This window comes from Neophocaena asiaeorientalis, unplaced genomic scaffold (genome assembly GCF_003031525.2).
Source record: "Neophocaena asiaeorientalis asiaeorientalis breed wild unplaced genomic scaffold, Neophocaena_asiaeorientalis_V1.1 scaffold67, whole genome shotgun sequence".
Lineage (NCBI taxonomy): Eukaryota > Metazoa > Chordata > Mammalia > Artiodactyla > Phocoenidae > Neophocaena > Neophocaena asiaeorientalis.
This window is the reverse complement of record NW_020173731.1, coordinates 1,359,149-1,382,725: the sequence shown is the minus strand read 5'-3', so window position 1 is coordinate 1,382,725 and position 23,577 is coordinate 1,359,149. Positions and strand designations below refer to the sequence as shown.

Sequence of the window (23,577 nt, the reverse complement as noted above, 5' to 3'; positions counted from 1 at the left end):
GAGTGGTTTCTGGAGGTTGGGGGAGGAAAGGATGACTAGGTGGAACACAGAAGATTTTTAGGGCAAGGAAACTATTGTGTATGATACTATAATGGAGGATATATGACGTTATTCATTTGTCTAAACCCATAGAATATACACCAGGAATGAATCCTAATGTAAACAATGGACTTTGGGTGGTAATTATGTGTTAATGCAGGTTTATCCTTGGTTTAAAAAAAATAAAAAAATGTACCAGTCTGGTGCAGGATGTTGGTAGCAGGGGAGGCTGTGCATGAGTTGGGGCAGGGAGAATATGGAAAATCTTTTTATGTTCTACTCAAATTTGTTGTGAATCTAAAACTGCTCTAAAATAATAAGTTCTATTTAAAAAGTCCTGCAGTAAATATTCAGTCTTATGAAATGAGTTTTATTAAATGGATTCTATTAAGATCATGTTGTATGATCTCTTCTCTCAAATATTACAGGCAAGTTTTATTCAAAACCACTTTGTTACAAATACTTAAAATAGCCATGGCATATTACATTTAAACATTTTACTAAGAAGCTCAATCTATTAAAGAGCGTTTACTCTAAGTGATTCAACAGGCAGGGGTTTTAATTTGTAATACAATGAAGATAAAGCAAGGGCCTCCATTTGTATACCTTGACAACTCAGCCCATCACTGGTTCTTCGAAAGCCAGTTCCACAGCGGACCACACAGTGATAGGATCCAATGGTATTGTCACAATCCTGACCAGCATGGCAAGTGTGTCCACTCAAAGCACACTCATCAAGATCTGCAACAAAGTGAGTCATTCAACTAGGGGGGACTGAAGAAAACCAACCAAAGAACCTGTTGTGAAATGGGGATAAGAAAAGCAATGAATGACACTTGAAATATACAAGAGCAAAAACGGCGAATTTTGGGGGTGTGTCATTTCAGGTGGGTTGAGTAGCTGACAAGCTCATAGCAGGACAGTGTGATGTCTTCACAGACCAAGCCATCCAACAGACCACTTATAAATTAGGTGGCTGAATAAAGGTACTTCTCCTTTCTGACATCTCAGTTTTTTCATCTGTAAAATGAGGATAATAATATCCACCTCTCAGCATTGCTTTGAAAATTAAATGTTTATGAGGTGCCCAATCCATACTGGACATTCCATAAAAGTTACTCCTATGCCCCTGCTCTCTCTCTCTTTAGCATTTAGAAGGGCGTCTCCTTGGGCATAGAGGGAGAAATCCTTTCTTCTTTTCATCATTTTTAGTTTATTATACAACTAGGCTTTTATACAAGTTCTAACTTTGAAGCATACCTGGAATCTGATAGAAAAGTGCGTTTTTCTTTAACGTACCATGATTCTGCAACTTACTAATTTCTTTATAGCCTCTTCCTTCCTACTTTTATCCCTGTAAAAGGAGTACGGTAATAGTCCTGCCTGCCTCTTCTCATTGTGTTGTGGGGATTGAGTGAGTCACTACAGGCATTGCTGTCCACAGAGCACCCCATATGAAGGCAGTGTGTGAGCAGTATTCCCTCTTCCTTACTTTTTCAACTTAATGAAGGTGGGGGCAGAAAGCATAGGAAAGAAGAGCACTGGTCTACCACGCTTTTCCTAGGTCAGAGACTGCCATGTCCACTGCTTAAATGTGTTGATTAGACTTAGCTTTGTGACTACCTTGACAAGTTCTTCCATCCACAGCTATAGTGAGGCCTTTTGGGCAGGAGCAATAATAAGTTCCCATGGCATTGTGACAGATATGCGAGCAGGGATTCCCTGCTGCACATTCATCTTCATCTGAAAGAAGAAACAAAAAGACCCAATTAGTATGAAGAAGCCCTACTTTGAAGAAGCCCTACTTTCAAGGAGTTATTAAAGTTGGTGAGAAGAGTTGCTTATAGAGGCCAATGAATGAATCAAATGTAACAGGAAATGCTCTAAGTGCCACAGGATGGAAACACGAAATAAAAATTAATTTGGGGTCCTCAAATTATCTCTGAGAGTGAATAAATGGTTAGATTAATTCTAAAACAACGATGACAGCTGAGATATAATGACAATTTATTGTGATCTAAATGCTTTTTACCTACATTAACTCATTCCTATCCTCATTTGTATGATAAAACTGAGGAACAAAGAGGTTAAGTAAATTGCTCAAGGTCACATAGGTCATTATTCTCAGAGCTGGGATCTGAACCTGGGCAGTGTAGTTTCTAAAGACCACCTTTTTACCACTATACTACATTACATTGCCTACCAGCAAGCAAAAAGAAAGGCACTGTGGGGCTTCCCTGGTGGCTCAGTGGTTAAGAATCTGCCTGCCAGTGCAGGGGACAGGGGTTTGAGCCCTGATCCAGGAAGATCCCACATCCTGCAGAGCAACTAAGCCCGTGTGCCACAACTACCAAGCCTGCGCTCTAGAGCCCGCGAGCCACAACTACTGAGCCTGCACTCTAGGGCCCGCGAGCCACAACTACTGAGCCCTTGTGCCACAACTACTGAAGCACGCATGCCTAGAGCCCGTGCTCCGCAACAAGAGAAGCCACCACAATGAGAAGCCCGCGCACCGCAACGAAGAGTAGCCCCCACTTGCTGCAACTAGAGAAAGCCCGTGTGCGGCAACAAAGACCCAACGCAGCCAAAAATAAAAAAAATAATAATTTATTTAAAAAAAAAAGAAAAGCAAGGCACTATGTATGCTAACTTGAGCTCCTCAAGTCATTTACTTAGCTATTTACTCATCTGTGACCCTCTTGCACAGGTACTTGGATGGCACAAGGCTGGTTTAGTCATTAGTCCTCCATCCACAATCCAGCCCTATCCTACGATTAACCAATTCTCAGCTTAGGTGACTTAGAGTTGAATTACTGCTGTTCCACATTCATGGCAATCAGGTGGCCAGACGAAGTCCAGTGTTTTGTCCCTGTGTTCCCTCTACCCCTTTACTTGATCATGATCCTTGACACACTTGACTGTGGACTAATCGGAAGAGAAAGGGCTTTGTATCTATCTTAAATTCAAATCTAGCTCTGCCATTAGATAGCTGAGTGATCTTAGGCAGTCAACTTCTTCACATCTCAATTTCTTCACCTGTAAAATGGGACATTTGTAGGACTGTTGTGATTCTTAAATATCTAGCAAAATGACAGTAAATGTCCATTAAATGGTAGCATTAATAGCTTAATAAAAAATAAAAATGAATAATTTATTTCCATACTTACCAGCACAAAAGGGTCCAACTGAATCTAAGGCAAACCCAGAGGGGCACTGATTACTGCGATCTCCTACCATAGAGAGAAAAGCAAAATTAACTGGCTCGTTAGAACATTAGCATCTTGTTTCTCCCCAGGACCATCTTCTCTGGGAACATATGCCAAGGATGGAACACATGACACAGCAAATGCAATAGGTGAAAACAAGCAGAATGGAAAAGTTTTACTGTTTCTCAACCAAGAACTAAATGAATCATAATACAGAGATTGTTGGCAAGCAGCCAGCCACTGGAAGCAGATTTTCTGTTTAGGTTGTTTACATTAATCAAAAGAAAATTAATTACTCTTTGATAATGAAAAAGGATCCAAATCAATATGAATGCCAGGCATAACCACAGGCAAAGTCCTATTCTTCCAGCCATTTACTTATTCTGTTTATTCTAGAAGTAGGATTGCTATTTTGAAGCCACTTAAAATAACTTATACCAGTGAAAAACAAACTCTAGTGAAGAAACCCTCTCCTTTTGTAGATCTCCTCCATTTGTACTGTGAAGAATCTGGGTCTAAGTCCTCCTAGGTGTAACCAAGGGTTTTCCTTCCTGGTAGTCAAAGCAAGAAGAAACAGGCATATCATTATAGCAACAGAATAGATTTAAGTTAGATGTCAGAAAAAAAACTATTAACAAGAATAAAGAGGTTAGGGAATCTCCTTGGAAAGTAACTCTGTTTTGACTGGTGTTAAGCCGTTTAGCAAATATTTTTGAAACGTTATTGAGATGCAAAAACTTAAATGAAACATTTTTCAAGTTAACAAAGTAATCTCACACACACACACATACACATACCTTAAAAGACAATCTTTGATGTAATAGGTATAGTAGATTTCTCTCAAGGGAAATTTTATGTTCAGTTCATATTCAATCTCTTAGAAATTATCTTAGATTTTCCTTCAATTCTAAATGCATGAAACTGTTTGTTTATTTTTACTATTGTTTTAGGTGCTCTTCATAGAGGGAGTCTGGACATTCATTAATTTTTCAGATTCATTCTACTTTGGAGAGTCTCAATTACAATATTATTTAAGCCCTGCTGAGAACATGAAACTGTTCAAAACTCTTCTGTACATTTATATATTTGGAGGGTGGAAGAAACATGCTCCAATGAAAATATTTCTTTGACTAGAAAGCTAGAGCCCTACCTTGCTATTTCTAGGCAATCAAATTGCTATAAACCATGAAGCGAAAGTAGAGAGGTTCATGATCCATTTCCACCCTGAGTGTAAACATGACCCTGAGAGCATCCAAGCCTTCCTGCACCTTCAAGGGAATGGGGACAGGATGGATGGGATAGAAACAGCCGGAGCATGTTGCTAAATGATTGTTGAGTGTCATACAGTACTGTGAGCTTCATGTGCTGTATTTCATTTAAACCTCAGAACTGCCCTACTCCCATCATAACCAATTTTCAGATGAAGAATCTGAGACTGAGGACATGTAAACTGCTTGAAGTCAAAGTGCTAATATAATCTGGAGCAAGGATTTAGATGCAAGTCTGTGTGACTTTCAACCACTGAACTCAAGAATACAATTCAGGTGGTGATTATAATTCATGCTTCATTTTTATTTACTATTCAAACATTGCTTAATGCAGCCAGTATGTTGTGTACAGTACTGTGTTGGGGACGTAGTTGTGGAAAAATGTGTAATGTAAACATAAATTATTATCTGATAGAAGCTTTAGCTTTCTGGTTCTAAATGGGGAGATATCTTCCATTGAGTGGCATCTGGGAAGGTTTTTGGGAGAGACTTTGGTTGTCATTATAATGACATGATTTAATAGGGAAGCCTATTTAAATTTAGGGAGTGGGGAAGACCCTGGGGAAGGTTTTAAGTATTGCAATGTGTGGGATAACGATGCAAGATGAAGATGTGTCCCTTGCCCTGAAAAATTGTCATGGAAGCGAGAAAGCTGTTTGTAATTATCTAAGGCTAGAACCCATCTTCCATATATTAAACTGTTTCTTTGTGTGATTAAAATATACAATGAACTTTCCAGAAATGCAGCTGTCATATAAATGGGTGGTTGATTGTACATTGTTTTATTCAGAACATTACCAAGAATTACTCAATGTTTTTAAAAAAAATCACACTGGGCCTCTAAATATTGGTTCAGCCATGTAAATACTTATCTCTTAACTTCCAGTGTAGTAATGTCTAAAGATTTTCATATTGAAATACATAATATTTTGTTATCAACTAGTTTCCTTTTATTTATTCTTTCTGTTGTAATTAAATCATGTTATTTTGAATTATATTATGGTTTACTTTTTGACATAGTAGGGAGACAATACAAAATATTTGTTTGTGTTACAGTAATGTATAATTGTAGAAACTTTAAAAAGTATAAAATTCCCTGTAATCTTGTCACTTGGAACAAACTACTGCCAAGATTTTGGTGCTTTTCCCTGCAGTCACTTCTATCAATCAGTATATACTTGAAAAAATTAAGTTAGGATCCTTTACAGACTAACAGTTGCCAAACTTTATGATCGTAAAATCTTTTGGAGAGCTTATTAAAAATATAGATCCCTCTGGTCCTACCCCAGTCAGAATTGCCAAGGAAGAAGCCTGGGAATCTGTGTTTTTAACCAGTATAAAGGTTTCCTTACAATCACTGTGATGTGGGCAACCCAGGTTTGGATCATATTGTATACTATTTTTCAATGATTGTTATGTCATGTACATTCTCCTTTGTCACTTGTTTATAGCTATATTGTCAATACCTAGAGCAGTATCTGGTATACAGTAGGTACTCACTAAATATTTTTAAATGAATAAATAAGCAATCATTAGAATACCTTTGAAGGAATATTTAGTTTAAGAGTTTATCATACATCTGTGCCATCATTTACATATTTACCTCTTTCAGGACATTTATTCTTGGCCATTTCTGTGATTTTCTTAGGGCAGACTCCTAGAATGAGATAACTAAAAAGATGTGAACATTTGAGAGGCTACTGATACATACTGTTTTCCAGAAATGTCAAATCTACAATCTCTGCTGGCAGTGTAGGAGGGTATTTGTTTCCTATACCTCTCCAATACTGAGTGGTTATCCTATATTTTAATCTCTGACAATAACTGGAAAACAGAACCTCATTGTTTTAATTTACATTTCTTTGCTTATTAATGAGGTACAGTTTTTCACATTCATTTTGTCATTATTATTTCTTCCTTTGTGAATTTCCTGTTCACAGACTATGTATTTTTCTATTGGGGTATTTGCCTTCTTCTTATTGATTTTTAAGGTTCTTATATATATTAAGGGTAATCATAGTTGTCCATAATATGTAATGCAAATAAGTTTAAATATACACAAAGAAAAACTATATATTTTGTTTTTCTCCCATGAGGAAGCTTTAAAAATTTTATTTGTAGCTAAATTTCTTTTATCTCCTTCTGATTAATTTGTAAAACTATAAATATTTTTTATAACTATATTTTGAAAATAATTTAATTTTAAAGATATGAATTCATATAATTTTTAAAAATTGCTATATTTGTGAATTGTCTTGACTAGTAGTTTCCAAATGCCAGAGTAAAGACGGGTTACAATTCAATCATTTAGGGGCTGTGTTAAAAATACAGACTCCAAGGCCCTACCTTACTAGCTAAACTAAAATCTTTGTACCTAGAAATCTGAACTTTCTTCAAGCTCTCTGCAATTCCAATTGCATTGTAACCATAGGTTTAGTCTAGACCCAACAAAGAGAAAGAACATGCTGGTCAAGCAACCTCGTCAAGCAACTAAGAATGCAAGCTTGCTCCCTGGTGGTCAAAGAAATTGCAGGTACACAATTCTTGCAACTCACAGGAACAATATCAACAACAAATGGGCACCTACATCAGATGCAATTCATAGAATCACAGCATCCAAGATAGTAAGGGGTTTTAAATGTCCTATAATGTTTCCTTCTATTGTGGGACCCAAGTCCCAAGGAAGGTCTTAAACCATAAAGACCTTCAAGCACGACTGGGTAGAAAGTGTACATGACTTTTCAAAAATCACTTTAATGTCTCTGGTCCCAGATGATATAAATTCATTTTTAACTAAAGTCTTGTGCTAAGTTATCTTTTTAAAAATTATATGGAGTACTGGAAAAAGTAGAAACAGAGGTTAACTTTGAAAAGTAAGTATTACTGGGGAAAAGAAAACATAATTCTTCATTCCAGTGGCTCTTTTCTTTTGTCCAAGTTACCTTAACATGCATGACAATAGTAAAATGAGGTGGTGGTGACATGTGGTTGGAGTAGGTGTAGGGCTGCGGGTTCTACTGGCTACGAGGCTTCGTGAATCTGTGATTAGCTCAAAAAAATGTGAATATACTCCTGTATTACTATGACCTTAAATTTGATGAAGCAGTTCTGATAGATGCTGAAGAAGAAAACAGTCACATGCACAACTGATGAAAGCAAGAGTAAGAAAGCAAGAGTAAACAGTGAAAATGAATTTTAAGTGTATGAGCTGAGCATGATAAGCAAAATGATGGTTAAAATCTACTTGCATCTATTTTAGGAAAGCCAGCACACAGCAAAACACATACATTCACCAGGCCACTCTGAATCATTTGAAGTGTCTCGTGGGAGCCTAAAGTTCAAAGCTAAAGTCCTTCAAACAGTTAGTGCCTATAACATAACCACATGCAAGTATCTCCTAGCATCAAAACCCCGCGGGATATGGAATGCTAATTGTCGTGTTGCCTTTTACAACTGAAAAGGAAATCTCAGAGTACAGACACATCAAAGCACCACACAGCATAGGGAGACTGCTGAGATCAAGGGAAAGCAGTTCAAAAGTTTTAATTTCCAAGAACAATAAATGGCAGCTGAAATGATTGCCTCCCGGGTTTTAAAAGCTGCTTTTAAAATACGGAAACTTTTTTTGGCTAGTTCAGGTTAAGATACACCTTTACATCATGCTTCAGGAATTAAAAAAATTCTGTCAAATATAAGATTCAGAACAAGAACAAATGGACTTTATTACCCAAAGAAAAATCGTTGACAGAGGATATATTTTTAAACCTCTCTGTGTATATAGGCTAGAACAGTAACAACTCCACTATGCCACCTGAAGATGCCTATTAGTAAACTAAATGTACTAGAATGCCAATGGGATTGGCCTTACCACAGGACTTCACCTACGAAACATGGGCAACACACAAGAAAAACATGTCATCGTGTTCAGTCTATACCTTAATATCCTTATTTTGAATGGCATCAATGGGATTCTTTTACCCATTTAGGAAGGACTGCATAGCTTAAAGAGCTGTACTTTCCTTTAACCAGATTACCTTTGGAAATTGAAGCATGGATTTTAAAACCCAATGTCTCTTCTAACTGGTTGTAGTCAGATTCCACAGAGGATGCATGAAGTGTTTCTACCAAGAAAGGCATTCTTCCCTGTGCCTCATCATAGAAAACAGTGTGGTTCCATGTGTATGGGACGCTGATGCCATCAACGGTGAACAGCCGGGTTGAGTAGGCATACAGCTGCCCAGGACCTGTTTGAATGTAGTCCTCTGTGTAATCCTAAGAAAGACAGTACAGATTTGAGGATTAGCATGGCTCATCCTGTTTTTTTTTCTTGAGGGTACTATGAGATGTAGAATGAGATTAAAAAAAGGCTTAGGGGATAAAAATATATAATTCTAAATAAAATTGTAATTGTACAGTAGTGTTCAGGAACTAAAATTTGAACCTTTTAATTGTAAATACCTTAGTTTCATAATTTTAGTGTCATAAGTTATAGTTTAATAAGGGACTCAGTTGTAGGTCAAAAAAAGGGTGATTGTTACCATTCTTTAATTTCTGGAATACTTCTCAGGATGGTCTACAAAAACTTTAATGCAAGAATTAGTACTCTCTTTGTCTACAGAAAGTTAAACAAATGGCTTAAATCAACAAAGCTGTGATCTTGGTCCTGATAAGAAGGGTACTAAAACTAAGAGCTTTTAAAGGCTTGTCCCTAAAGATTTTTAAACAAAGACCAGATAGCCATTCCTAACTTCAGTGGTTTAGACATTTACTCCCCAAAATGAACAAGGGAAACTACACAAGTTTTCTGCACTCTTATTGTTACTCCAATAAACAGCGAAGGCAAGTTATCCTAGCATTTTACCTTCACAGTGACTTCAGCAGGTGACTGCAGCTGCAGGACATAGCCACTCACAACGATATCTACCAGCAAAGCTCCATCGGAATCCAAGCCCCGGGCAATGTGAGTCATCCGCAAGATTTCTCCTAGGAATTAGAATTCGTTCATTTCAATAGTATTATATATATAACCATATATATATATGGTTTGTGTAAGCACAGAGCAGATTTACTTTATATACCAGTTCAGCTATGTTATTGTACTTCAAACTTGATTAAACACAGATCATAAGAGAATTAAATTAGCACTTCGTCCCCAAATTAAAGACTTAGGTTGATTGAATTAAGTTGATTCTAAAATCTTTTTTTGTGGCAAAATGTAGCCTATGATTAGGTGAAGGATTCCACACTTTTAACTCACAAGCAAGAGAAAGGCAGTTCTACAAAAATGGATCGCTTGTCTGTGAGAAGGGATAGAAAGCTTGACCAGGCAGACTGGCAATAGCCACAAGTCTGGCCCTAGGGCTTTGTTCTTTCAGATGCTTTAAGAAGTTGCAAAGGGGATCCTCATTGCCGCGTGCGGGATATCCCATGTGCCACAACTAAGACCTGGCGCAGCCAAATAAATGAATATTTTAAAAATGCTTAAAGAAAAATAAGAAGTAGCAAAGGGGCATCTTTGTAAGTGGATTGCCATACAGAGACCCACATGTCTTCTGGGCTTATTAAAGCTATGCCCTCCCTCAGCCCTTCTTTCTCAAAGATCACTGCTGCTGAGCTGACCACCTTCAAAGATGTTAGAAATGGAGGTCTATAAAAAGCTGTAGACCCTTGGAAAGGGCCATGAATTGCTAATAAGTATTCATTAAGACTAAGGATAAAGCGAAAAGTGTTTAGATTTGCTTGTTTTCATTTCCATTTTTTTGATTAAAGACTCTCTATAAGATATCCTAATTGACTCTCAGTTTCATAGACAAAAGCCTTTAATTAATATTAGCAATGGCTCATCTTTCTGCTGTTTGGCCTTCAAAACCCTCTCTAAGGATTTAAAGAAAACAGATACAGGAAAGATGATGAAAAAAAAGCTTTCAGACTATAAAAATCACTATACTATTTGAAAACACATGGCCTCTTATAGACCCACGTCAGTAAAAGTTTATAGGAAAATATAAACTTGCTTTTATATCATTTATGCTAAGATGGCAACAAAACTTTGAAATTATTCTCTGTGGGAACATATAATGTATTTTTCTTAACCATCAACATTTAAAGCAATCATATTTTTAAATAGTAATAGAATAATAAGTTCAGCTGGTACTAACCAGTTGCAAATTCCACTTGGGTTTCTCTCTTGAAGACTGCATTGGTGAGGGTGAAGCCATTGACTGCTTCTCCTATTTCCTTTGCTGTTGTCCAATAAATGGGATTTAGAATGGAAATTATCTTTCTCATTGCTGGACCTAGAGAAAAAGGGATAAATAAGATATCAGAGCAAAATATTTACAGTCCATTATTATTATTCATAGCATGTTATTCAAAAGGATGAATCCTAAATAAACTTGAATAACAGCAAAATAAATATCAGTATCTCATGTGTCTTTAAGTGTTTACCACTGGGATAAAACTAAGGACTATTATACTGATCATGTAGTAGTAGCATCATCTAGAAATTTTAATAATAGATGAAAAAGAAAAATGTATGTTTTTTAAAAGAGGCTCATTAACAACTTTTGTAAGCAAAGAGACTTACCGAGACTGCGAGGTACATTGGTAATTCTGGCATGTATTATTTTGGTATCAGAGTTTGGGCTATCTGTTACCGTGGCATTAAGGAAAGCAATTCCAAATTCGACATCATTAATACTTCCAATAACACTTCCTCTGGCTCGCTGGGGCCCACCTATTGCGGGAAGAAAAAACATTCTTGGATAAGGAAACAATTTCATCAACATTACATGGGAGAAAAGAAAGCCAGTATTCAAAGATGCTCCAAGTCTCCTCTCAAACATTTAAAAGATCATATGACATCTGAATTTAAGAGTGAAATACGTAAGATTTCAAAACATTCTACTCTCATGTAACACTCATCAACCCATATAAATCTAGGATCCTTCCAATCTACGTACATCATAGTATTATTTCACAATCCAAAGAATTCATTCGGCACCCAGTCCCAAAGCCAAAATAAAGTATGTATTTGGTGATGAAATCATGATAATAATGAGAGTTTATTGAGCATGTCATGTGTGCTACAGTAAGCACTTAATATGCATTAACTCTTTAAATTCTAGCAAACATCCTATAAGGTAGTTTTAAACAGCCACAGTTTGCAGACTAGGAAAATAAAGTTCAGAGAAATCAAGTGACTTTTCCCATGATTACCCAGCTAAGAGGCAGTAGAGTGAGGATATGAACACAGATCTGCTTGTCATCAAAACACATATTCTTTCATCTATTGCCTCCTTCAAGAGAACACGGAGGGGAAAGGAGGGATTGCCAACAAAACAGCTCCAAAGTCTTGTGACAGGTCACTGTCAACATAAATGTGAAGTATCTAAGGGTTATTGTTCGTCTTGAGTTTCAGATCAAGGGCTTACCAAGCTCTTCATATTACAAACATATTGGAAAATGTTTAACTTGAGAAAAATTTGAGAAGAATATTGTACTTTTAACATTGTTGCAAAATTCATACCAAGACAATTATGTTGAAAAATAATCATACAGTCTTTTAAAAGTAACTCTACAGTAATTTTATGCCTTCTTTCCATTGTTCAACAAAATTATTGGTTACTAACACAGAACTGGTGGTTAAGGAGTACATGCTTTGACAAGAGAGGGAAATGTACTGTGAAGAGGCTAACAGTTAAATTTTAAAATATTCATTATTTAATGCCTTTTAATTGAATATATTTTTAAACAATCGCTAGGTGGTTCAGATACTGTTATCATGTATTATATACTGGGGAGAAATACAATTGTATTCAGTCTGAGAAAAGTCAATAAGTGTTTCACCATTTTAATTTACATTATTTTACTAGTGAGAGGAAACATTTTTTTCACATTGATTCACCCTTTATGTTCTGGATTATATTAATTTGTTCATCAAGTACTGAGGATAGAATGGTAAGAAAGAAAATAAAAAAGACATGAAGCCTGCCTTCACAGCACTTATGTCTGAATAGGGGAGATAAACATTAATTAGAATTCCACAAATAAATGTAAAAATGAAATGTATATCTTAATGAATAGGATATCTACCACTCAGGGAAGTCTGAGAAGGAGGTAAAAATAGATTGAAGATCTGAAGAAACTTAAGGTCTTAGCTCAGTCAAGGAAGGCAGGAAAAGGGCTTTCCTTGTAGAGGAAACAGCATGTGTCACCCTTTTGGGAGGTGGTGGCATGTCACATCTGAGAAGCCAAGAGTAGCGAGCTTAGTGAGTGAAGGGAAACATGCAGCAAGATGATGCAGGAAAGTACACAGGAGGGCCAGTCAGGACCTGGTTGGCTCCACTGGTTCTTATCCTTAGTCCTAAGCAGGGTGAGAGAAGGGAAGAAGGATTACTAATTTACTTAGTTCTCTGGATCATTACTAAGGAGCATGGCCCTCTCGTCTCACAGAGAAACCTCCATTAGCAGAGAGGCTGCCTAAAATCATAATAAGGCCACAGGCACCCCAAAACACACCACCAGACGTGGACCTGCCCACCAGAAAGACAAGATCCAGCCTCATCCACCAGAACACAGGCACTAGTTCCCTCCACCAGGAAGCCTACACAACCCACTGAACCAACTTTAGTCACTGGGGACAGACACCAAAAACAACGGGAACTACAAACCAGCAGCATGCAAAAAGGAGACCCCAAACACAGTAATAAGATAAGCGAAATGAGAAGACAGAAAAACACACATCAGATGAAGGAGCAAGGTAAAAACCCACCAGACCTAACAAATGAAGAGGAAATAGGCAGTCTACCTGAAAAAGAATTCAGATTAATGATAGTAAAGGTGATCCAAAATCTTGGAAATAGAATAGAGAAAATGCAAGAAACATTTAACAGGGACCTAGAAGAACTAAAGAGGAAACAAGCAATGATGAACAACACAATAAATGTAATTAAAAATACTCTGGAAGGGATCAATAGCAGAATAACCGAGGCAGAAGAATTACAGGATAAATACAAGGAGAAACACGCTAAGACACATATTAGTCAAACTGTGAAAAATTAAATAAAAAGAAAACATATTAAAATCAGCAAGGGAAAAACAACAAATAACACACAAGGGAATCCCCATAAGGTTAACCGCTGATCTTTCAGCAGAAACTCTGCAAGCCAGAAGGGACTGGCAGGACATATTTAAAGTGATGAAGGAGGAAAAACCTACAACTAAGATTACTGTTACCAGCAAGGATCTCATTCATACTTGATGGAGAAATTAAAACCTTTACAGACAAGTAAAAGCAGAGACAGTTCAGGACCACCAAAATAGATAAAAGAAAGCTGCAGTAGCAATTCTCATATCAGACAAAATAGACTTTAAAATAAAGACGGTTACAAGAAACAAGGACACTACATAATGATGAAGGGATGGAACCAAGAAGAAGACATAACAATTGTAAATATTTATGCACCCAACATAGGAGCACCTCAATACATTACCAGATGGCTTCACAGGCGAACTCTATCAAACATTTAGAGAAGAGATAACACCTATCCTTCTGAAACTCTTCCAAAATATAGCAGAGGGAGGAACACTCCCAAATTCATTCTACGAAGCCACCATCACCCTGATACCAAAACCAGACAAAGATGTCACAAAGAAAGAAAATTACAGGCCAATATCACTGATGAAGATGATGCAAAAATCCTCAACAAAATACTAACAAACAGAATCCAACAGCACATTGAAAGGATCATAACCATGATTAAGTGGGGTTTATTCCAGGAATGCAAGGATTCTTCAATATACGCAAATCAACGTGATACACCATATTAACAAATTGAAGAAAAACCATATGATCATCTCAATAGATGCAGAGAAAGCTTTCGACAAAATTCAACACCTACTTATGATAAAAACACTGCAGAAAGTAGGCATAGAGGAAACTTTCCTCAACATAATAAAGGCCATATATGACAAACCCACAGACAACATCGTCCTCAATGGTGAAAAACTGAAACCATTTCCACTAAGATCAGGAACAAGGCAAGGTTGCCCACTCTCACCACTCTTATTCAACATAGTTTTGGAAGTTTTAGCCACAGCAATCAGAGAAGAAAAAGAAATAAAAGAAATCCAACTCGGAAAAGAAGAAGTAAAGCTGTCACTGTTTGCAGATGACTTGATACTCTCCATACAGAATCCTAAAGATGGTACCAGAAAACTACTAGAGCTAATCAATGAATTTGGTAAACTTGCAGGATACAAAATTAATGCACAGAAATCTCTGGCATTCCTATACAGTAATGATGAATAATCTGAAAGTGAAATCAAGAAAACACTCCCATTTACCACTGCAACATAAAAATAAAATATCTAGGAATAAACCTACCTAAGGAGACAAAAGACCTGTATGCAGAAAACTATAAGACACTGAGGAAAGAAATTAAAGATGATACAAATAGATGGAGAGATATACCATGTTCTTGGATTGGAAGAATCAACATTGTGAAAATGACTCTACTACCCAACTCAATCTACAGATTCAATGCAATCCGTATCAACTACCACTGGCATTTTTCACAGAACTAGAACGAAAAATTTCACAATTTGTATGGAAACACAAAATAGATGAATGGATAAAGAAGATGTGGCATATATACACAATGGAATATTACTCAGCCATAAAAAGAAATGAAATTGAGTTATTTGTAGTGCAGTAGATGGACCTAGAGTCTGTCATACGGAGTGAAGTAAGTCAGAAAGAGAAAAACAAATACCGTATGCACACATATATGTATGGAATCTTAAAAAAAAAAAAAAAGGTTATGAAGTACCTAGGGGTTAGATGGGAATAAAGACACAGACCTACTAGAGCATGGACTTGAGGATATGGGGAGGGGGAAGGGTAAGCTGTGACAAAGTGAGAGAGTGGCATGGAGATATATACACTACCAAATGTAAAATAGATAGCTAGTGGGAAGCAGCCACAGAGCACAGGGAGATCAGCTTGGTGCTTTGTGACCACCTACAGGGGTGGGATAGGGAGGGTGGGAGGGAGGGAGACACGGGAGGGAAGAGATATGGGAACATATGTATATGGATAACTGATTCACTGTGTTATAAAGCAGAAACTAACACTCCATTGTAAAGCAGTTGTACTCTAATAAAGATGTTGAAAAAGAAAGACACTTCCCAACTCCTTTTATAAAGCCAGCATTACTCTGATACTAAAACGAAGAAAATCACAAGATAACAACAGACCAATATCTCCTACAAATATGGGTGTAAAAACCCTCAATAAAATTGTAGCAACTGCTATCCATCAACATATAAAAAAAATATCACCATGACCAAGTGGGATTTATTCCATGAATGCAAGGTTGGTTCAACATCCAAAAATTAATTAATGTAATACATCATATCAGAATTTAATAAGTGAAAAGCATATGCTCACCTCATTAGACACAGAAAAAGCATTTGGCAAGATCAACACTTTTCATCATAAAATCATTCATCAAACTATGAATTGAAAGGAACTTCCTCCATATGTGAAAGAACATCTATGAAAAAACCCACATCTAACATCATACTTAATGGTAAAAGAAAGGATGCTGTCTTCCTTAATCAGGAAAAAATAAGGATATTTGTTCTCATTACCTCTATCCATCATTATAAGAGACCTTCCAGCCAGGGCAATTAGGCAAGAAAAACAAATAAAAGCCATATCCATTGGGAAGAAAAAGAAGTAAAATTATCTCTATTTGAAGATGACATGATCTTATATATAAACAATTCCATGGAATCCACTAAAAAATAAACTGACAAATTCAGCAAGATTTCAGGATACAATATCAGTTAAAAACTTCATTGTATTTTTATACAAAAAAAAAAAAAGATATGGTTACATCTGACTGATAGATACTTGCCCTTTCAGCATGCCTACGTCCTATAAATCTTTTCATGTAATTCCTTTCTCTCACTCTGCCAAATGGGCCTTCTTGATTTTCAGGGATATTTTATTTCTAAGGCAACCTTAAACCTTTGGAAAGTCCAATGGTATCTCAATATTTCAACAATGTGAAAATATTCTTTTTGGTCTTCTTATAGCACTTAGGAAGCCTATCCTTTGAGATAAGTACCCTTAGTATTATCCACCATCTCTTGGGACTCCAATAAACTCTTTTTTTATTTTGCAGTATGTGGGCCTCTCAGTGTTGTGACCTCTCCCGTTGAGGAGCACAGGCTCCGGACGCACAGGCCCAGCGGCCATGGCTCACGGGCCCAGCCGCTCCGCAGCATGTGGGATCTTCCCGGACCGGGACATGAAACCGTGTCCCCTGCATCGGCAGGCAGACTCTCAACCACTGCGCCACCAGGGAAGCCCTCCAACAAACTCTTTTTAAGGTCCATGAGTTCTAGAATTCTGACTTTGTTCCTTCTGAATTTTTGCATCACTTACAATATCTAGCCATATTGCATGACTGACTTGAATTATGGTAGTTGAACTCCCCCTAATCTTTTTCCTTGAGCTGAATTTGCCCTATTTTACTGTCTACACTCATGTTCTCCATATTTCCATCTGTGAAAGAACAGCCTCCAATTGTGTATTTCTATTAGATACTCAGTTTCTACCCCACCGTCATTTTTCCGCTTGGAACCTCAGCCTGGCTTTCCCACTCTTCCATGCCCCTTTACCCCTCAAGCCCAGGACTACTATACGGCTGTGCAGACTCTTTTCTTTTACAAGGGAGCCTGGAAGACGGCAATCAGAGACTAAAATCCAGCATGAACTTTGGTGTAGAGCTGCACCAACGAGCGGGAAAAAAGCGCACTTTTCCTATTTCTTCCTCCCAGAGTTGGTGCTATTTTGTAATTTGAGGGCTCAGAGTGACCCCTTTCTTCAATATGTGGAAAGCCTGTAAATGTGGTCCTGCCAAAGTCTAACTTAGTTGCTTACCTGGGCATGCTTGTATATTGCATCTGGATACCTGAGTAGCATCTCCTAGGCAGGGGCGACCACTTTTGGATGGTACTGGATTGTTACACTGTCGTTTTCGAGTCTTTTCACCTCCTCCACAAGAGGTAGAACACCAGCTCCAACTATGCCAGTTTCCCCAACTTCCATCCACTATGAACAAGAATAGAATGGTCGATATTAACAAATAGGTTTTAAAACCTACATTTAGGGTAACTCTGCCTATACAACTTCCATTTTAAGATCTGAAATGATGGGCTACTACAATGAGCACTAAAGAAATGCTTTACTTGTTCTACTGCCAGGAGTTGGGAAGCTCACCAGGACATATGTCAGTGTTGCATCTCTGGATCTGGGAGTCTGGGCCCCCACAAGCTCTTCCTCCATTGGAGGGACGAGGGTTATCACATGTGCGGTACCGCCGCATCTGCCCCCCATTACACGTCCGGCTGCACATTCCCCAGCCACTCCAAGGACTCCAGTTACCATGAGCTACAACACAGAATCATTGGAGAAGTGCTAAAGAATGACATTCATCCTAAAAATATGGAAAGACTCTCTCCAGGAACTGAAAAGAAACACACAAATCTATAAATGAGCAAATTCCAAAGGCAGGTGGTTTGGTTGCTGGTTTGACTAGAAACAGAATACATTCCAATGACTGTGCAATTCCATTTAACCTACATTTACTGAGCATTAGAGTTTTCCAGGAGCTGGAGGATAGGAATGAGAAAAGATCTCTGAGGAGTCAAACTATAACGTTCAGGATACAGTGAATTCAAATACTGCTATGGTCTAAAATTCTAGCTTGGTGACTAAATTAAGGCAGAGAGCCACCTGTCTGCCTCTATAAAAGAATCAACACCATTACCAGTTAGCGTGGAAGGGCGCCCTAGTCCCTGCCCTCTGCAGCTGGTCCTGTAGAGCACGTGAAACAGGACATAGCCCCTGCCCATATAAATCAGTGGCATCTATGGTATTAGACAAAACAGCAACCATGCAACATTTTGATATCCTAAACCAGAGGAAGACAAATCAAGTAACAGACTATTTTATAACTTTACTGACTTGAGTCCATAATGAAACTTAAGAAAGTATAATGTTGACTCACTATTTCCAACACTCACTTGGACAAGAGTCACTATTGCAAAAATCACTCTGCACATCACTCCCTTCACACTTGTTGCCTCCATACTGGGGAACAGGATCAGAGCAGTCCCTTGTTCGTTGTCTGGCACCTCCTCCACAGGACACAGTGCAGGTACTCCAACTGGTCCAAGTGGCCCACTTGCCATCAACTGGGTTAAAGAAAAACATATGTGCTCTGTTACTACTTAAAAATGACCAAGTTAACCTCTGGGCATTGATAGGTTGAGTGATGTTCTTATTGACCATGATTCTTATTGAAATACTCCCTAGATCAGAGATAGATGTTATTTTATTAAGGGTACAAACATTGTATTTCTCTTACCTGGACAGTGTCTTTCATGGCAAACTTGCATCTGTGTTTCTGCTCCATCACAGTAGGATCCATCAAACGATGGTGGTGGGTTATTGCACAGTCTTATTCTTGTTTGGGTACCCTTCCCACAACTTACGCTGCATGTGCCCCAAGGCTGCCAAGTACTCCATGCTCCATGAACTGCAAACATCCCAAGAGACAGAGTTTCAAGTCACAGAACCATGTTTGTTAAAATTATACAAATAAATAACTCAGTAATGAGTTACATTAGCCCAGAATCTAAAATAATTGAAATTGAACCAAAGGAAAAGTAACAAATGATGTTCTTCCTTTCCCATCTGGTTAGATTTTCATGAGAATTAGTGTCTACCAGGAAATTCAGAAGGCTACCTAGAGCCAAAATAAATGCTTTAAATTATTCAATGGATCTTCCCGCACCGGGGCACGAACCCGTGTCCCCTGCATCGGCAGGCGGACTCCCAAACGCTGCACCACCAGGGAAGCCCAAAGGGGCTATTTTATTAAAATTAAGGCGAGACAAGGGGAAGATGGTGGAAGAGTAAGACGCGGAGATCACCTTCCTCCCCAAAGATACACCAGAAATACATCTATACGTGGAACAACTCCTACAGACACCTACTGAATGTTGGCAGAAGACCTCAGACCTCCCAAAAGGCAAGAAACTCCCCACGTACCTGGGTAGGGCAAAAGAAAAAAGAAAAAGCAGAGACAAAAGGATAGGGACGGGATCTGCACCAGTGGGAGGGAGCCGTGAAGGAGGAAAGGTTTCCACACACTAGGAAGCCCCTTCGTGGGCAGAGACTACGGGTGGCGGAGGGGGGAAGCTTCGGAGCCGCGGAGGAAAGCGCAGCAACAGGGGTGCGGAGGGCAAAGCAGAGAGATTCCCACACACAGGATCCGTGCCGACCAGCACTCACCAGCCTGAGAGGCTTGTCTGCTCACCCGCCGGGGCAGGCGGGGCTGGAAGTTGAAGCTCAGGCTTCGGTCGGGAGCGCCGGGAGAGGACTGGGGTTGGCTGCGTGAACACAGCCTGAAGGCGATAATGCACTACAGATAGCCGGGAGGGAGTCAGGGAAAAAGTCTGGACCTGCTGAAGAGGCAAGAGACTTTTTCTTCCCTCTTTGTTTCCTGGTGTGCAAGGAGAGGGGATTAAGATCGCTGCTTAAAGGAGCTCCAGAGACGGGCGCGAGCTGTGGCTAAAAGCGCAGACCCCAGAGACAGGCATGAGACGCTAAGGCTGCTGCTGCTGCCGCCACCAAGAAGCCTGTGTGCGAGCACAGGTCACTATCCACCCCCCGCTTCCGGGGAGCCTGCGCAGCCGCCACTGCCAGGGTCCCGTGATCCAGGGACAACTTCCCTAGGAGAATGCACGGCGCGCCGGCCTGTGCCGCCACAGGCTCGCCCCGCACTCGTGCCCCTCCCTCCCCCGGGCCTGAGTGAGCCAGAGCCCCCGAATCAGCTGCTCCTTTAACCCCGTCCTGTCTGAGGGAAGAACAGACGCTCTCCGGTGACCTACACACAGAGGCAGGGCCAAATCCAAAGCTGAATCCCCGGAGCTGTGCGAACAAAGAAGAGAAAGGGAAATCTCTCCCAGCAGCCTCAGAAGCAGCAGATTAAATCTCCACAATCAACTTGATGTACCCTGCATCTGTGGAATACCTGAATAGACAACCAATCATCCCAAATTGAGGAGGTGGACTTTGAGAGCAAGATTTATGATTTTTTCCCTTTTCCTCTTTTTGTGAGTGTGTATGTGTATGCTTCTGTGTGAGATTTTCTCTGTATAGCTTTGCTTCCACCATTTGTCCTAGGGTTCTATCCATCCGTTTTTTTTTCATTTGTTTTCTTAATAATTTTTTATTTTAATAACATTATTTTATCTTACTTTATCTAATTTTACTTTATATTTTCTTTCTTTTTTCCTTCCTTCCCTCCTTCCTGCCTCCCTCTCTCCTTCCTTCCTTCCTTCCTTTCTTTCTTCTAGTAATTCTTTCTTTCTACTTTTTCTCACTTTTATTCTGAGCCATGTGGATGAAAGGCTCTTGGTGCTGCAGCCAGGAGTCAGTGTTGTGCCTCTGAGGTGGGAGAGCAAACTTCAGGACACTGGTCCATAGGAGACCTCCCAGCTCCACATAATATCAAACGGCAAAAATCTCCTAGAGATCTCCATCTCAACACCAGCACCCAGCTCCACTCAACGACCAGCAAGCTACAGTGCTGGACACCCTGTGCCAAACAACTAGCAAGACAGGAACACAACCCCACCTATTAGCAGAGAGCCTGCCTAAAATCATAATAAGGCCACAGACACCCCAAAACACACCACCAGACGTGGACCTGCCCACCAGAAAGACAAGATCCAGCCTCATCCACCAGAACACAGGCACTAGTCTCCTCTACCAGGTAGCCTACACAACCCACTGAACCAACCTTAGCCACTGGGGACAGACACCAAAAACAACGGGAACTATGAACCTGCAGCCTGCAAAAAGGAGACCCCAAACACAGTAAGATAAGCAAAATGAGAAGACAGAAAAACACACAGCAGATGAAGGATCAAGATAAAAATCCACCAGACCTAACAAATGAAGAGGAAATAGGCAGTCTACCTGAAAAAGAATTCAGAATAATGATAGTATAGATGATCCAAAATCTTGGCAATAGAATAGACAAAATGCAAGAAACATTTAACAGAGACCTAGAGGAACTAAAGATGACACAAGCAACGATGAACAACCCAATAAATGTAATTAAAAATACTCTAGATGGGATCAATAGCAGAATAACTGAGGTAGAAGAATGGATAAGTGACCTAGAGATTCAGCAGAAACTCTGCAAGCCAGAAGGGACTGGCAGAACATATTTAAAGTGATGAAGAAGAAAAACCGTCAACCAAGATGACTGTACCCAGCAAGGATCTCATTCAGATTTGATGGAGAAATTAAAACCTTTACAGACAAGCAAAAGACCCATATATATGTTGTCTATAAGAGACCCACCTCAGACCTAGAGACACATACAGACTGAAAGTAAGGGGATGGAAAAAGATATTCCATGCAAATGGAAACCAAAAGAAAGCTGGAGTAGCAATTCTCATATCAGACAAAATAGACTTTAAAATAAGGACTATTAAAAGGGACAAAGAAGGACACTACATAATGATCAAGGGATCGATCCAAGAAGAAGATATAACAATTGTAAATATTTATGCACCCAACATAGGAGCACCTCAATACATAAGGCAAATACTAACAGCCATAAAAGGGGAAATCGACAGTAACACATTCATAGTAGGGGACTTTAACACCCCACTTTCACCAATGGACAGATCATCCAAAATGAAAATAAATAAGGAAACACAAGCTTTAAATGATACATTAAACAAGATGGACTTAATTGATATTTATAGGACACTCCATCCAAAAACAACAGAATACACATTTTTCTCAAGTGCTCATGGAACATTCTCCAGGATAGATCATATCTTGGGTCACAAATCAAGCCTTGGTAAATTTAAGAAAACTGAAATTGTATCAAGTATCTTTTCCGACCACAACGCCATGAGACTAGATATCAATTACAGGAAAAGATCTGTAAAAAATACAAACACATGGAGGCTAAACAATACACTACTTTTAATAACAAAGTGATCACTGAAGAAATCAGAGGAAATAAAAAAATACCTAGAAACAAATGACAATGGAGACACGACGACCCAAAACCTATGGGATGCTGCAGAAGCAGTTCTAAGAGGGAAGTTTATCGCGATAGAAGCCTTCGTTAAGAAACAGGAAACATCTCGAATAAACAACCTAACCTTGCACCTAAAGCAATTAGAGAAAGAAGAACAAAAAACCTGCAAATTTAGCAGAAGGAAAGAAATCCTAAAAATCAGATCAGAAATAAATGAAAAAGAAATGAAGGAAACGATAGCAAAGATCAATAAAACTAAAAGGTGGTTCTATGAGAAGATAAACAAAATTGATAAACCATTAGCCAGACTCATCAAGAAAAAAAGGGAGAAGACTCAAATCAATAGAATTAGAAATGAAAAAGGAGAAGTAACAACTGACACTGCAGAAATAAAAAAAATCATGAGAGATTACTACAAGCAACTCTATGCCAATAAAATGGACAATCTGGAAGAAATGGACAAATTCTTAGAAATGCACAACCTGCCAAGACTGAGAAACAGGAAGAATTAGAAAATATAAACAGACCTATCACAAGTAATGAAATTGAAACTAATTAAAAATCTTCCAACAAACAAAAGCACAGGAGCAGATGGCTTCACAGGCAAATTCTATCCAACATTTAGAGAAGAGCTAACACCTATCCTTCTGAAACTCTTCCAAAATATAGCAGAGGGAGAAATACTCTCAAACTCAGTCTACGAGGCCTCCATCACCTTGATACCAAAACCAGACAAGGATGTCACAATGAAAGAAAACTACAGGCCAATATTACTGATGAATGTAGATGCAAAAATCCTCAACAAAATACTAGCAAACAGAATCCAACAGCACATTAAAAGGATCATACACCATGATCAAGTGGGGTTTATTCCAGGAATGCAAGGATTCTTCAATATACGCAAATCAATCAACG

At 38.7% G+C, this 23,577-nt stretch overlaps 1 protein-coding gene across 1 annotated transcript in view; it reads right to left on the bottom strand.

The window, feature by feature from the left end:
• HMCN1 (hemicentin 1) overlaps positions 1–23,577 on the bottom strand; it is a 503,492-nt gene that overhangs the window by 37,149 nt on the left and 442,766 nt on the right. Inside the window, exons 90-100 of the mRNA XM_024751100.1 lie at positions 18,958–19,128; positions 18,614–18,784; positions 17,808–17,978; positions 17,469–17,639; positions 11,100–11,249; positions 10,672–10,809; positions 9,375–9,496; positions 8,548–8,785; positions 3,207–3,269; positions 1,663–1,782; positions 646–780 (exon numbers count right to left, since the gene is read on the bottom strand). Coding sequence (XP_024606868.1) covers positions 646–780; positions 1,663–1,782; positions 3,207–3,269; positions 8,548–8,785; positions 9,375–9,496; positions 10,672–10,809; positions 11,100–11,249; positions 17,469–17,639; positions 17,808–17,978; positions 18,614–18,784; positions 18,958–19,128 — 1,650 coding nt within the window. The remainder of the gene's footprint in view (positions 1–645; positions 781–1,662; positions 1,783–3,206; positions 3,270–8,547; positions 8,786–9,374; positions 9,497–10,671; positions 10,810–11,099; positions 11,250–17,468; positions 17,640–17,807; positions 17,979–18,613; positions 18,785–18,957; positions 19,129–23,577) is intronic.